General features: G+C 42.0%; 1 protein-coding gene across 1 annotated transcript in view; it reads right to left on the reverse strand.

Annotated features, from left to right (window-relative positions):
- HDAC9 (histone deacetylase 9) overlaps positions 1-15,816 on the reverse strand; it is a 2,824,806-nt gene that overhangs the window by 58,111 nt on the left and 2,750,879 nt on the right. The window contains exon 25 of the mRNA XM_078663676.1: positions 14,945-15,086. Coding sequence (XP_078519802.1) covers positions 14,945-15,086 — 142 coding nt within the window. The remainder of the gene's footprint in view (positions 1-14,944; positions 15,087-15,816) is intronic.

The following is a 15,816-nucleotide window of genomic DNA, read 5'->3' on the forward strand; positions in this document are numbered from 1 at the left end:
TACTATGCACCGATCTGTACTACATGTTTGACCCCTTTGCTTATTTGTATTATTATCTTATTACTCACATGATTGGCTTTGCAGCCACCTACTTGTACTGTTTGATCTATTGATATATCTGTCTGACTATGCTCCCTCATGTACCCCTCTTTGTAAAGCGCTCTGATATCTGCAAAGATCTTGTCCGCGCTATATAAAACTCTCAAAATAAATAAATAAAATAAATAAGTCCTGGATTTTCATTCTAGTACCGAACAATAGTTCATAAGGAGTGATACCTCTTAGAGAATTTCTTGGCAGATTGTTAAGACTACATTGGACACTTGTTAGATGTTTGACCCACCCATCACCCGAACCTAACACCCTCGCCGTTATAGATTGCTTTATGTCACAGTTTTTTCTTTCCACTACCGCATTACCCTCAGGATGGAAGGGGGAAGAGTACAGCAATGCAATGCCCATGCTGGTCATGGCCTCCTTGTAAGCTAGAGAGCTAAACGCAGGACCATGGTCAGAATGTAGCATGCCAATTGCGTATGTGCCGATAAAGACTTGCAAATCTTTTATAACAGTTCTGGCGTCAGCCGAGCGCTTGGGCCTACATCTTAAGTGAATCTAGTCTTAATAATTATGGGACCGCCATTTTTCCTTCTGGATTTTTGCATATAGATAGCCTGATGCTTTCTAATAAGGGTATCTGGGCTGGTGTCTCGTCTGGTTCACCACTGCAATCTCTATTGCAGTTCTGACAATTAGTTGCAAAGTTGTAAATTTGCACGCACATCCCCGGCCACCAGTATTGTGATTGTAATTCTATTACATATTTCAAGATCTCTTGGTGCCTCAGACCCTGTCCCATGTGTCCTTCTTGAATCAAGTGAGCCCTCCGGTTCGTGTTTGGAATTACTCTATCCCCCCACTCCAGGGATTTGAGCAAAAGGAACGGAGTTTGCATCAATTATGTATTTATTTCCGAGTGGATAATTTAGAGGTAACGCCGCATAGTTGCCTTTCATTGATTCTTTTACCGCTAGTAGCGTTTCACCGTCTATTTGTTTTTTAGTACGCTTTTTTGTAGCTACGGAAGCCGGTTGAACCGCTGCGGCTGTGGCTCTGTTAGCCAATGAATTCCCTGCAACGTGAACGCCATCACGTTGATGACTCAGTGTATGTATCATGTGAGTCTTTCGTAGTTCTTTCTGCAAAAGAACTACTTGTTCCCATAGCTTTTCATGCTTTATTGTGGCACCTGTGTCATGTTTGTAACCGTTTTTGATCCATGTCTGTATGTCATTATTGTAAGACCTGACGCAGTAATGCGAATCGCACACTATTAGTGTGGGAAATTAGCGATCGGCATTTTCAAGCGCCATCTTTAAAGATCTTATTTCAGCTCGCTGAGCTGTACAGTTTCTGAGTGATTCAGTTTTGGTGATTATCGGTCTGAATTTACCTAAGCGCCAGCGACCTTTAACAATCGCGCACGCTGCACTGTAGGATTTTTTATCCATATCATAGTGTTGTGCAAATCTGTCCATGTAGATTACACAGGTGTACTGTTCTAGAGGTAGAATTTCGATTGGCAGAGGATATTCATGTTCGTATTCTAGATTTTCTAGTTTTTTCATTTTCGGATCAAATGCGTGTTTAACGTCTTCTGCAGCAAGAGAATTTTCCCATTGTATCCATTTTGGATCTAATGCCACAGCATTCGGAATGCGTGGTCTTGTTACTGCCTCAAGGGCTGATACTGCTGTTAAAACAGATATGTTTCTCCCTTGGACTAGGGCTCTTTCTTTTGCTACAGCAGTTTGAACCGCAGTCACAATTTTTTCAGTAGAACTGAATTTCATTTCAGCTTGTGTGTACAAGTGTGATTTGTAAGCTATTGGTACAGTTTCTCCCTCATTAGAGGTCAGGTACATGAATCCGCATCTTCCTGGGATGACTCGGATTACAAAGTTGCGTTCGTTTACGCGTGTTTGCAGTTTTGTTTTAGTTAACATGTCTGTTTGTAATGATCTTAAAATTTCTGTGTGTTTCTGAGTCCAATTAATTGGTTTGAAATCAGGTTTTATTAATTCATAGAAAGGTTTCACCCTCTCCTCATAATTCCGAAATTCAGGAAGCCTAGTATTGATTGTAAGTTCTTCAGCGTTTTTGGAGCTTGGAGTACAGCACACTTCTATAAGAAGTTGTCTGCTAGGCTTTTGCCTTCACTTGATAATTCATATCCTAAAAACAGGAAAGTGAGATGAGCAATCCGTGACTTTTTAAAGTTGAATTTATACCCTTCAGCTGCGAACTCAAGTATTATGGTGTTCACTCTTTTCAAGTGTGTCTCCAGGTCATCATCTGTGAGATAGATGTCATCGACATAAGATAATGCCTCATCATCATATATTTGTAGTAACTCTGTTACCCTTGCTGAGAATAATCCTGGGCTGTTCTTGAATCCCTGTGGGAGTCGACAGAATTGTTATTGCGACCCCATTGTTGAGAAAGCGGTCAAATACCTGCTTTCAGGTGCAATGTTTTGACAAAAGAAACCATTTGAGATATCTAATGTTGTTTTATATTTTTTGCACACGATGTTATTCATTAGTGCTGCACTGTGTGAGTTTTGTACTGCAAATGTTTTGCAGCATGAGTTTAAGTGTCTGTAGTCCAAAACAAGACAATATGAATCATCTGGCTTGGAGACAGGAAACAAAGGATTGTTCATTTGTGAGGTGCATGTTTCAATCACCCCCTGATATTCAAGTTGATCTAAGATCTCCCTGACTTGCTTTTTAGCTTCTTGCTTAACAGGATACTGCCTTTGGGCAGTAGGTTGCTTTTTTAACTGGATTTAATGGTGAGGACAATCCTCATCCCATTCTACATGATTTTTATATAATGCAGGAGCTTGGGCCACTGCCCATTTTCTTGCAAATGTGTATTTTTTATGAATTGGAATATGATTTGAGAAGGCAGGCATAATCATTTCTTCACCATGTGTGCACTCCCTGACAAACTCTGGTGGCCAGTCTCTCTCAGCTAGAAGGATATCATAGCCTTTCGAAAGGTTATCCCAAAAGAGACCCTTTATTTTCCTAAATTTATCCCCCTCTATACGCAATGTTATTTCATATAATTTATGGGGTTTGCTGACTCTGGTGTCTGCAGTTTCCACTTGAATGTATTCATTAGTGTCCACTGTCTCCAGAAGATTCATCAGGATCTTGCGAGCTATGGTTACTTCTGCTGCGCTGTCTAGCATTGTCTGGGCCCACTCTCCGTTTTTCAGTTGTGTCCTCAGAATCCTCGGCATGTTTTATTTTAATACTAGCTACCTTCTTTTTTGTAAATTGTAATTTTTTACTTTGATGAGCAGGTTCCTTGTCTTTGGACTTGACGTGCTCTTCTTTGTGTTCTGACCGTCCTCTTCTTTCTGATTTCTGTGAGGAATTCTGAAAAGATCGAGAGGGACGTGTATCAATATCTTGATATCTGTCAGGTTTTCTCAATTTATCCCTATCTCTAAGGTATTATCTTTTCTAAGAGGGCTCCCTCTGGGGAGACTTGCTTCCTCGTTCTGGAGATCTATCTCTCCGTTGAGGAGACCTTCCTCTGGACTGAAACCGTTTTTCTCTGGGAGTGGATTGTTTATTACCCTCCCAACTCTTTTTTGGAGTGTTCAGATTATTTTTAATAAATGTTTTTTCAGGATTTTCAGTTAGTTGCGGTTTTAGTGGTTTCCCACCCAAACTATCTCTTCCTAGTTCTTCATAGGATTTTTCTATGATTCTGGCCAGTTCAAAAGGTTGTTCTGCTATATCTGTTTCTTTCAATTTCTGGTGGATCGCCACAGATGCTGCTTCTCCTTCTATGTTGGCTAATAATATAGCCGAGACTTGCTTAAAGTCTTTCAGTAATTTCATACCTAGAGTTAAAGCAGGTTCTGGACCGTATTCATTTTGAATCTGTCTTAGTACGTCTGGTATAACCGCCATGGACGGAAAAACCATGTGTTTTTGTGTATATCGAAGCAAAGACTGTGCCCCAAGTGTCACAGTCCTCCACATGTGGTGCGATCCCCATTGGAAGGCAGATAGTCAGAAATCAGTTTCTCATGAGGTGTAGTATCAGGAAATACTGCCTCTATTTGAGTGATTTTTTGAGCTAACCAGAATGGAATTTGTTCCCGTTTTGCGGGTATTTTGCCAATGGCTGATTGTATATTCTGGAGTGTGATTTTATTTGTGTTCCCCTGGTGAGGGGTGTGCTGTGGAATTTTTATTGCTGGTTGGACTGTTGAAGTCCGTATGACATATTGGACCAATTGTCTATGTATTTTAATTAGTTGTTTTAGCTGAGCTAAAAGTTCCCGGTCTGAAATTTTTTAAATGTCTGGATGTGGTGTGTAGCTGGCTGGAACCGGCCATGTGGCTCCTGGTCTACCTAGTGGACCGAGCCTGGTAATGTGATTTTGATGTTTTAGGGCGCCATTAAACCAGAGCAGGTGCTCTTGGTAAGTTAGTGGGATTTCAACGTCCTCGAACGGAGCGTATTCATCCGGAGGTTCCTCTATTTTGTAATAGTGAAAATCTTGTGTCACAGCGTTTGCTGCTGGAAATTGTATCCATGAATAGAATACCTCTGTCTGCCGATATTCATGGGCCTCTACCGCAAATATGACTGTACCACCTCTCGATGATAGTCCATTTTCTATAAGTTTAAGAGTTATGGTTCTTCTTACATTGACCGGAATGATTATAGCATTCGGGTCACTCTGTTGGAGAGTTGTGTCATCTAACAACAGTTGAGATGCTAAAACATCTCTTTCTTCATCACCTTCCGGCATTTTACTGACAGAAAGTTTTTTGTCGCAGATCAAGTTTCAAGGAAACAAAGATTAGGTGCACAATATTCTGGAACACTGTATCCTTCAACGTTGACAAAACCAAAAACTAATACATAAGAATCTCTTCCTACTAAGTTCCGGCGGATATTAACCTTTTACCCACTCCAGACGTCTATTTGAGTTTTTACGGGAAAAGGGGTCTGTGTGAAAAAGCACGACTGAGTTACTCTAATGTCTTGCGTTAGATTATCGCCTTACCAAACGTTGGGCGCCATATAGTGTAGTTCCTATATTCCCAATAGGCTCTGCGCATTGGAATAACATAAACAGCAGTTTAGACGTAGGACTGAGGTCATCTAGGTCTCTACTGACTATGTTAGACTTAATTAGGTTTGCCAGCTAGCTCAGAGGTCACCAGAAACTTTCTCGAATGAACAGGAAGGAGTTAACTTTCCTGATTAGACAAGAAGGGAGTAGGTTCTGACAACCGCATAAACATGACAACTTTGCTCCCTCAGAATAAAGAGTATATCTCTAGAGTCGTGTGAAAACAATAGACAGTTATTTCACTCAGTCAATCGTGCATACTTAGTTTCACCAGAGTGCAGAGAAATAGAGAGACGGGCGTTTTCAATAAAAGGTGTTATTTATTGAGCAGTCCTCTTTCTCATGCAAGAGAAGTGAGTTGCCACAATTGCAATACTTATCATGAAGTAAAGTGCGTACAGTAAAAGTAGTATTATGAAATAATACTGTAAAAGCATTGATATGGTTTCTTAGCCATATGATACTTTAAAACGGATAAAATATATACATACATAAAAACATTGACTAACGTACTCAACTGGTGCTTCTAAGATACGCCTACCCCGGTGTACCTGACATAAGCATAATACGTGGGAAGGAGTAAGTAAGTTGCAGTTTAAGTTAAGTTGGTTTTGGCCAAGAATCTGAATCAAGAATTCTCTTAAGGTTTTACTCAGCTCCGTACCTTAGTTCTAGAATGAAGGAGGTCTTGTATCTCTCTCTCAGGACTCGATCTCCCAGCCACCCGCAAGGCTGACTGGAAACAACAGAGCTGGAATTTCTAGGCAGGAGAAAAGACAGCGTCTCTCTCAGTGCGTCAAATGGGAGGGTCGGCTTCCTTCGGCACTCACATCAGCTGGGCGTCGGGCAAGTAGATAGCCGCTCTGCTCCAAACCACCGTGTGTTTGCTTAAGGCAACGTTGGTATATTTATACCTGGAAGGTGCCGGGTTTGACGTAAGGTTGGACATAAGACGTCACTAAGAACTTACAGTTCTTTCTGGACTCCAGGAGTTCTTGTGCAAATCAAAACAAAAGCAGGGGGAATTCCCGGGCTGCTGGAGGCTTGGTTTGTTTAAAGAACGCGTTGTACTTTCTAGGAGTCTATGGGAGTAGCCTTGCCGTATTTGGACTGCATTGGCTATGACTAAATATGGACATGATTCTTATGCCTTTATAAGGATATGTTTCGTTATAGCCACAAAAGGGCATGAATCGGGGATATTTAATTAGGGTCCTAGATAGATTCACAACAGCAGGAGGTGTAAAGGCAAAAAGTTTGGGGGTGCCCCTGTAGAGTGCGCCAAGTTGAACAATGCCCCATGATCAAAATATAATTGAAACACCATTGGCTTCATATAAACACCAGCAAATTGACTTAATGGACAGTGCATCCAAGAAATTTCAAAGCATGAAAATCACAGGAAAGCCAATACCAGTGATAGGGGATTTTATTGAAAAAACAATGGCATGTGGCCTTGCGGGCAGATAGAGTTGGCTGTGGCCAGAACCAACCAGTAAAGGTCTTCTTTGAGTATGAACCTTCCAACAACCTATTTCCCCTTTTAAGTACAGAGTATTCAAGTGACAGGAGTCTAAATGAAGCTAGTATGCATATCATCCACCAAGTAGTGAGAGGAAGAAAAAATATACCCCTCTACAATGCCTTGGCCAGTGTGACATCAATGTTGACCTGGTCCTTAATGAGGCATTACCGCAACGCATATGATTACAACTTTTCCTTAGTAGGTAGCACCATATAATGATGGCAGGGGGAGAATTATTTTGTGTGAAAATGATGTTGCTGCAAGCGTTTTCTTTTTTGACTTATGAAAAGATACAGTAAGGCCGTTTCAATTTATGGTAGCTTTTTACATCACCAATGGCATGCTAACAAATGACTCAGATTCATGGTCAAATATGCTGTTGTTTAAATTACTTTTTCATAACTTAAAAAAGTTATCTTTCTTCAGAATAATACCATTCTTTCACTGTACTCGAGAGGTGATTTCTGCTGTACCCTAAATTGATTTAGAGACTGATTTATAGTTTGTTGGACGAGTTACTCCATCACAAATATTGAGTATATCTTGTCTGCCTTGTTACAATTGAATTATAGCCTATGACACTTGTAATAAAGCAGACATGCTATCTGCCACGTTTGTGACGGAGTAACCCATCGGCCAAACTCTAAATCAGGCCTTTAGTTCTTTTTTTGTCATTCCTTTGGTGCTTACTATGAACATTAAAACATACCATGGTTTACTCTAGCCATTAACGAAAGCAGTGGTGAAGCCAATAGGTCTGGCTTTAAGGTAAACAAAGGCATTTGCAAATGCTGTTAAGATGCATTGCATGCACAAAGACTGTTTGTCAAATTAAGGTTTGTTATACTGGCTTTGCCAATGCTGGGGAAAAAGTAGCAGAATGATTGCTTTCTGCTCCAAATTCATAAAAAGGATTCAGAATTAAATATGATGATTGAATGTATCAGGAATTCCAATAGAAGCACTTCCTTGTAACGTGGAATGATTCACTGAATAGCCAACAGCATGAGGTGAGAGGGCAGGAGGCTCTGGGTGGCGCGAAGCCCACTCTATGTATATTTTTAGGTCTTGCCTATGCAGCGCGCAAGCGCTGCTTAGAGAGAACTCTTGGCATCGCTCAGCACTTTTGTTAATACTCGTGTATGTTTGGCACTGCTATCTATGGGTACTCGTGCTCATTTGGCGTTTCCCTTGCAGGAGCGAGCAGCGGTGACATCTGTTAGCAAATATTATGCCTTGCTGCTCGCTCCTGCAAGGAAACGCCAGATATGCCCTAGCGTCTACAGGCATTCAGTATCCTGTTACACCCCAATTCTGTTTGCAGATGACGGCATTTTCAATGATGGCGATAAGAGATCTGAAACATGGGGAGCAACGGAAGTTCACAAAGATGAAAATACACAAGTGGAGGTTCCGGTTGATCAGGTACATGACAAATACTTCATAAGTAATCATAAGTAATCGGGTTAAACACCTTTTTTAATGTTAAAGTTTCTCATGTTTTAACCCTAAGAAATCATCCTATATGCGCGCATTTACACTAGTGACGTGCCTAGCCCAAACTGCACGTTATTACTAAACACCATCATAATAACATGCAGTTTGGGCTAGGCAGGTGAGATAACATCACGTGACAGAAAGGGGACGGGTAGAGATTCAGTTTAAATGGTGGTGGGGAAAACGCCTAGTCAATCTTCGGGTGCAAGATGTGAGGAAGAAGAGTTTTTAACAGCAGGTATGAGTGGGTTTTAAAGAAGAAGTGGGTCGTTTTTCTGCAGCTTGGGTGTAGATTACAGAGGGTTGATCTCGAGAGTAGGCAGAGGGGAGAGGAGTTAGTTTGTAGAAGGAGATGGTATGAATGAGGAGTAGGGAGGGAAAGAATGGGGGATTAAGAAGAAAGGAAGTGGGCGGAAAAATGTATGAAGGGGAGGAAAAGCAGGGATGTAAACCAGGGCCGTTACATAAGGCGAGGTAAATGGATGAGATCGGTGATCGATGAGCAGGGAGGAATACATTTCGGGTTAATGGAACACGTGAGGTGGCAGAGTTTGAGGTTTAAAATGAGATAGAGGTAACTGGATTTCGGAGTCTTTGACTGAACGCAATGGTGACATGCATATACATAGAGAGTAAACTGTTACAGTCTAGTGAAAAATGCAGCAATTTTAATGTGGGTTTAAGGCGTCTATATTTATGATATGGAGTGCAATTAGCATACATATAGAATACAATGAAATTGCGTATTTTTAAGATTGTAATGTACATCTCATTGTTAATTTCAGTTGTCCCTGGCGAAGGGCCCTTGAGGCTCGAAATGCATTGGATATTAATAAAACTGCTTCTGATGGAAATAGCCTTTGTACGTGTTTTTGAAGAAGAGGTTTGGATGGCCCACTTGAACATGAGAAACTTTAGGAAATTGCAGTCACTTGCATGTGGATTCAAAAGATTACAGTGAAAGAGCGAATGGAACATGGAATTGAAAGGAGTGCATTTGAGTAAAAGTCTAAAGGAAAATGAACATTTGCAAAAGCAGTATTGGCTGTGCCACTGGTTTAGGGTTAAAAGATAACCCCATTATGATGACATGACAAATACTATCAGGTACACGACAAATACTGTAGAAAGTGCGCCACTGCGGCCCAGTCAAAGTTAATGTCTCCGATAGTGCGCAACACTTCTTCTAAGTGTAACCCAAACTAATTGCTAATGTAAAGTGATCTGAAGAGCATGTATGTTCTTGTGTGTCTAAATTAGTGACAGGGGAAAAGCAAGCACACACCATGATAGATTGCAGTACTTTCACTTCAGTGAGACTCCCGCGAGCCCCAGGATACCAGACTACTGGGTCTGAGTCCATTCTTCAGACATTTCTGAGGCACCAAGCGCTATAAAAATTATCGTAGCCTCTTGTTGTTGTGTCCGTGCATCAAAGAGCTTGACATATTTCAATCCTCAGCAAAAGGCATAAAGACATTATACCCGTTCGAGATCTTGCACGCCCGTTGTAGAGCGCCTAGAGATGACTTCTTTGAAATCATTGCGATATAAAGAAGAGTCCGTAAATAGGCTGAGTTTTGTAGATTTTCATGCTCAGCTCAGGTTGAATGAACCTCGATCGACTAAATGGAGTTGTGAACTGCTTCAATGTGTTTAATTTAGTGACCGGGGAAAGCAAGCACACACTATGATAGACTGGGGTGCTTTCACTTCAGTGAGACTCCCGCGAGCCCCTGGATACCAGGACTACTGGGTCTGAGTCTGTTCTTCCAAGAACTGTACAATGGGCCCTCAGAGTAGCAGTTCCGTTATTTTACAGCGCTACAAAGCAACATTTCTGAGGCACCAGGCGCTATAAAAATTATCGTAGCCTGTTGTTGTTGTGTCCGTACATCAAAGAGCTTGACATATTTCATTCCCCAGCAAAAGCCATAAAGACATTCCTATCCGTTCGAGATCTCGCACACCCGTTGTAGAGTGCCTAGAGACAACTTTTGTAAATGTTCATGCTCAGCTCGGGTTGAATGAACCTCGATCAATTGAATGGAGTTGTGAACTGCTTCAATGCAACCCGATAAATTTACTTCGTTGGCAGGTACACCTAAAATAAAGCATAACTGTAGGTGGATTGGGAAGTCAGAAAAGGCAGAATTCCATTTAATTGCGGTATTTTTCATTTAATAATAAAGAAGCATTTACAATGCAATGGTTTCGCCTTTGGAAAAGTTAGAGCTATTGGCATTGTAAATGACAAAATTTGTATTTATGTGTTGGTTTTGAAAACAGATAAATAAATGGCATTGTCATTTACATTGCCATTAGCTTAATCTATGCAGTCACTCTGCAGTCCCTAGCACTCCATAGCACTCCCTAGCATTCTGCAGTCACTCTGCACTCCCTCGCACTCCCTAGCACTCTGCAGTCACTCTGCACTCCCTAGCACTCTGCAGTCACTCTGCACTCCCTAGCACTCCCTAGCACTCCCTAGCAGTTGGGTACAGGTGCTTTCAGTCGGCTATGGTGAGGTGTCTGTCAGATTTCACTTGGGATTTTTGCATGCATACACAGACAAAAACACAAATTCTCATCTCAGTTTTGAAAGCCCTAAAATGATTTGGTTATTTTACAAAATACTATTTCCCCTTACTTAGTCCCCCTACCGACCCACATCCATCTCTCTTTCCACTGCCCCTAATGCCCCTCTTTAAGTCCTGCCATCATGTAATATATTTTAACATTATATGCCAGCGTGATTATGGGGAAATCTGAAGCTCACCCACTCCCCCTAATCTTACTAATCAAGCAACGCCTCTGTCAATGAAGGCTAGCACGTGGTTCACACAAAAATAACCAAGCGAGAATTACTACTCTGAGGCAGAGCTAAAGTGCGTTCTATATACATTTTAGTGAATTTGTAACAAAAGGTCTGTAAAGCAAAGAGATGTGTCTTTGACCAGACCAAAAACATGATACTCATGGCACCTTGTTGTTTTGTCCACTAGAAGATAGAAAGATTTTAAAAATGCCAATAAGGAGGGGGATTGCTTGTGTGGTAATGGAGCATAGATTGAGATGCAAAGTCGTACTAGCGGCCACTCTTTCCTCTAGCAGAGGCAGCAAGTGGTTCAGGTGGTGCATAGTACGATATGGTGCGTTGCTTTAGGTTGAGCAGCAGGTGAAGAGGCTGAGGCACGGGTCCCAGAGGTTCTCACCTAACTCTACCCTTTTGCGTATTTCACCGGTCAGACATTTCCTTCCTTGCATAAAGGCCTCTTACTAGGTTACCGCACGAGGCCTGCGGAATACAAGATGTAGAGCAGGGATTTAAGTGTGATGAAAAACTGGGGAGTATCTCAAAGGGGCGTGGCCTATGGATTATAGGCGCGGCTTAAACACCCCTAAACTAAAAATCTGTGCTTAGCATAATGTGCCGCTGGACTGATATTTTGTTGTTTCGGTCATTGCATGCAGATATCAAGATACAACAAGTAACATTACACATAACAAACCAGGACTATTGGCGTTGCCACTGATTGTTAGTTTTATAAAACAAGCATCAACTATGGCTTCGTTGTAAACAGTACTGAGAACGCTTCCCTTCTGAAATGATGAGGCAGTGAAAGAACTAAAACGAGTCTCTTAGAAGTGACCTCAAAGGCAATGAAGGGTGGCACTGCTGCAGAGTTAATATTATTTTCACCCTAAGGGTGAGGGCAAAAATTAAGAGCCCGATAGGGACCCGTCTCGGCACCTGCTCTTTAAAACTGCCGTGCTGAGCCCCGGCAGGACCCGGCACACATAAAGCCCTGGTGTAGAGTATATCCACAGCTTTGGTGTGACGACAATCGCTGAAAGACCACAGCACACCGTGTCTTTAATGCCGTGGCAATCCCCATATGGCCCCTTCATGGGCAGAGGACGACAGAAAACCACGAATGAGGGGGACGCAATGCGGGAGAAACTGGGGCTAGTACTCGTGAGGCAGGGCTCTCCAGCCAGACAAAAGGTATGATAGGGTTAAGTTAAACAAAAGTACAGACGAGCCGTAGATGGAAATAGTCCTATTGCAAACAATACTCTCACGCACATTTTCCCTCCTAACGAAACGCAGCTCTCTTTACTATGTTGGCGCGTGACAGCACCCATTACCACATGCACACACATGAACCCGAGCTCGTCTCTCTTCACAGTCCCCCGAGATCCGCTGCCCCCGTCCGCCGTTACAGGCCTATGAACAAAAGAAAAACCAAACACATACCGCAAAGAGTGTAGCAGAAACGAAGAATAGAAGCCGGAAATTAGGGTTTTCACTTCGGAGAGGGTGACTGAGGAACGAAACGCAGCTCTCTTTACTATGCTGGCACGTGACAGCACTCGTTACCACATGCACACACATGAACCCGAGCTCGTCTCTCTTCACAGTCCTCTGAGCTCCGCTGCCCCCGTCCGCCGTTTCAGGCCTTTAGAACAACAACAAAAACAAGCATTTACAATGTCGGAGACATGGACAGCGAGAGGGGGGGTGGGAACGGGCACACGGACAGCAGGAGGGGGGGCGGGGGAAGACAGGACAGCAAGCACTCACCAATGACGACTTCTTCCGGCGGCGGTCGCCGGAATGACCCAAAAAAACCTCCCCCCCCAAAAAAAAAACACGCCCACAGCCGCATGACGTAGCGAAAAGCCTAAAAATCGCCGGAACGCCCACGAATCTGCTCGCAGAATGACGAGCAGATCTCTCTTCCAATGGCTAGCCTCCATTTATGGAGCTAGCCAATGGAAAGAGAGGGCGGAACAAAGCCACACAGTGTAAGTCATTAGATTTCGCCTGCGCGAAAGGCTGCTTGTGCAGCTTTCGACAGGCGAAACCTAAAAACGCAGCTAAATGAACCTGTGAAGGTGTGATGTGCTGGGTAGCCAGGGGAGGGCAGGTCCTCTCTCCTATTCCTCCCAGGCGCTCTTTACCAGAGGGGGATTCCGGCGTGAGGGTGGAAGGGATGGGGTTTCCTTTAAGAGTTAAGAAACTTGAGAGGCTGTTTGCTCAACAATCACAGCAGCGCGTGTGTGCGTTTCCGTGTGTGTGCGGGCTCCACAAGAACAAAACAGGCATTGGCATAGCCACTAGGTCTCACTTTTGGGACCTTATAAGTATTTAGTTATGAAGCACACTATCCTTGGTGCAACAACATCAACTGTTGCATGGCTAAACACTTATAAGATCCCTAAGGCAAGACCTATTGGCTATGCCAATGCTTGTTAATAACTGGTAATAGTACGTCAGCTTTGCTGCCAAGTCAACCCTAATAAAAGAGCACCACACTTGAAAAAGAAGCTGCTTTTCGGTCAATAACCATGCAGGTTAAATTCATCACTATTTTGCAATCGTTTTCAATAACATTTGCACTATAAAGAACCCCAAATGTCCCTTAAGTGCGGTCACGAACAGGATTCAGGGAAATCATACACAAAATAAGAGGCTTTCTCGAAGGCAAAAACACTTCTTATAAATGTAATTTAAGGAATTTCTATTAGGCTGCCTACATTTGTGAAAAAAGATGCCAACATTATGTTATCCTGCATTCTTCAGTGGTCAAGGAGTCATTCTCCAGTGGTCAATGAGTCATTCATTCTCCAGTGGTCAATGAGTCACTGGCAAGTTAGCAGGAAAACAGCTGTTTTACCCAAACTAGGGGAAATTGAGTCAATAAAATTCAGGCTATTTCATATTCTTCAACACAAATCGGCAACTATTTCTATCATCTACCTTAATGTTAGGTTTGTATTTCTCATTCAAATTTGAATATCTTACATCTCACTCCAAAAATACTGTTAGTTTCATAAAGTTTCTGTCAATTGCGTTCCATGTTGTGGGTGCTTAAGAATTATTTGTAACTTTCAGAGTGCATAGGATTGCTTTTGAAATACCTTTTTGGTTACACCTATCATCTGTAGAGTGGGTGCTTTTTATGCAGGATAAGGGACATTTTTGAATTCGCAATTGCCACTGCAAAGGAGCAGTTTAGTAACCCTAAAAAGGTAACTTTATACATTGGTATACACACAGCTTAGAACTGAAATGTATGGTTTTTCTATATTGATAGATTCTTTTTTTTAATTCATGTATGTCTGGTTCATTTATGGAGGATACAAAATAGAATCAGAAACTTGTTGCCAAATCACTTGATTTCGGAGGACTGGATGTTTTCTACACTGATTTGTTTCTGTGTTTACTAGTCATAATCTCCGTCTTTTCTAGTCAAAACAATCTCTTTTAAGCGTTTCCATTTCAAGGCAGATTGTAGCCAATCATTTCCAACTATCATATTCTACATGGTACCCCCACCTGCAAACTCTACCTAGTGGCTAATTACAAATTTGGGCAATTGCGCATCACATACAAATAAAAGGGTTATCATATTGAGAAGGAAAATGTCAGGTGCACTTGTACCCTTCAGTATCGGTGCAAATTTTTGAAAGGCTCTGTCTCTCTAGCAATAGCCCTTTCAGTGTGTGACACCAACAACCCTGATCCTAAAATGAGGTCGTTTGTCGTTTTAAAAAAATTAGTGTTTTTTAAGGCAAACCTCAAATCTAATCTATATAACCAGGATTTACCCTAGCAGTACATTCTACTCTGCTCATGCCATTAAGTGTTGGTGATTCAGTGGTATAAATATTCTCACCATGAACAAAAATACATAAAATATTACTGGTGATGTATCTCCAAGGCTGTAGGTAGAACATACCTGATGCTTCCCTGTTCCACATCCACTGAGAGGGAGGCCATGGCTGACACTGTCTCACTCTCCTCTCTGTCTCGCTTCTGGAAGTCTGAGTGAAGAACAGTCGATGGCACTGAACATTTCTTCACTGATTTCCAGTACTTACCTGCAAAGAAAGCGGAGATGTTAGTCAGTTTACAAGGAGACACCGCATCTGCCAGCATCACAAGTATCATTTTAAATTCTACTTACAACAGTAATGTTTATGATTCTGTGTCTGAGCAGCAGGTCACACATTTATTCCTACAGGGTCATAGCCAGAGTACCAATGAGAAAATTGTCTGATTTGCATGCACAACTCAGAGCGAATGCAAGTGGTTAGATTATTTTAAGCAATCCACCCATCACCCTATGAGTATTTGCGTGCACAAATGAACAAACTGTGAGTAAGGACCATTTTAGTTTTTCACTTCAGCGATGAAGCCAGTCTACAGCTTTGGGAGTCACGACACAGTGAATTGTCAACACCCTTTTCTTTCCTGCTTCTGACCTGCACTCCTCGGTTTGGGAGCTATTATATTACCACTGTGCCCCACTTTTGCTGGAGTCTTTACAAAGGGAACTGCTTGCATTCCCAACACTCACTCCCATTATCTAAACTGTAAACCATCCCTGTTACACCATATGAGGTAAGCAGATTTTTAATGGTCCTGTCAATACTGCCACAGGTACAGTAAATCAAGCAAGTATTTCTCTACACCACAGTGAGAGTCTGGTGCCAAAGGAGAATTGCAACCCATAAAGTACAAACTGGCAAGTGAAGAAAAAATAAAAACAGAACACAATGAAATGTGTAAATCTCTGAAGTAGGTGTTACTATTGACATTTTCTAAACA

This window comes from Lissotriton helveticus, chromosome 10 (genome assembly GCF_964261635.1).
Source record: "Lissotriton helveticus chromosome 10, aLisHel1.1, whole genome shotgun sequence".
In the NCBI taxonomy this organism is placed as follows: domain Eukaryota; kingdom Metazoa; phylum Chordata; class Amphibia; order Caudata; family Salamandridae; genus Lissotriton; species Lissotriton helveticus.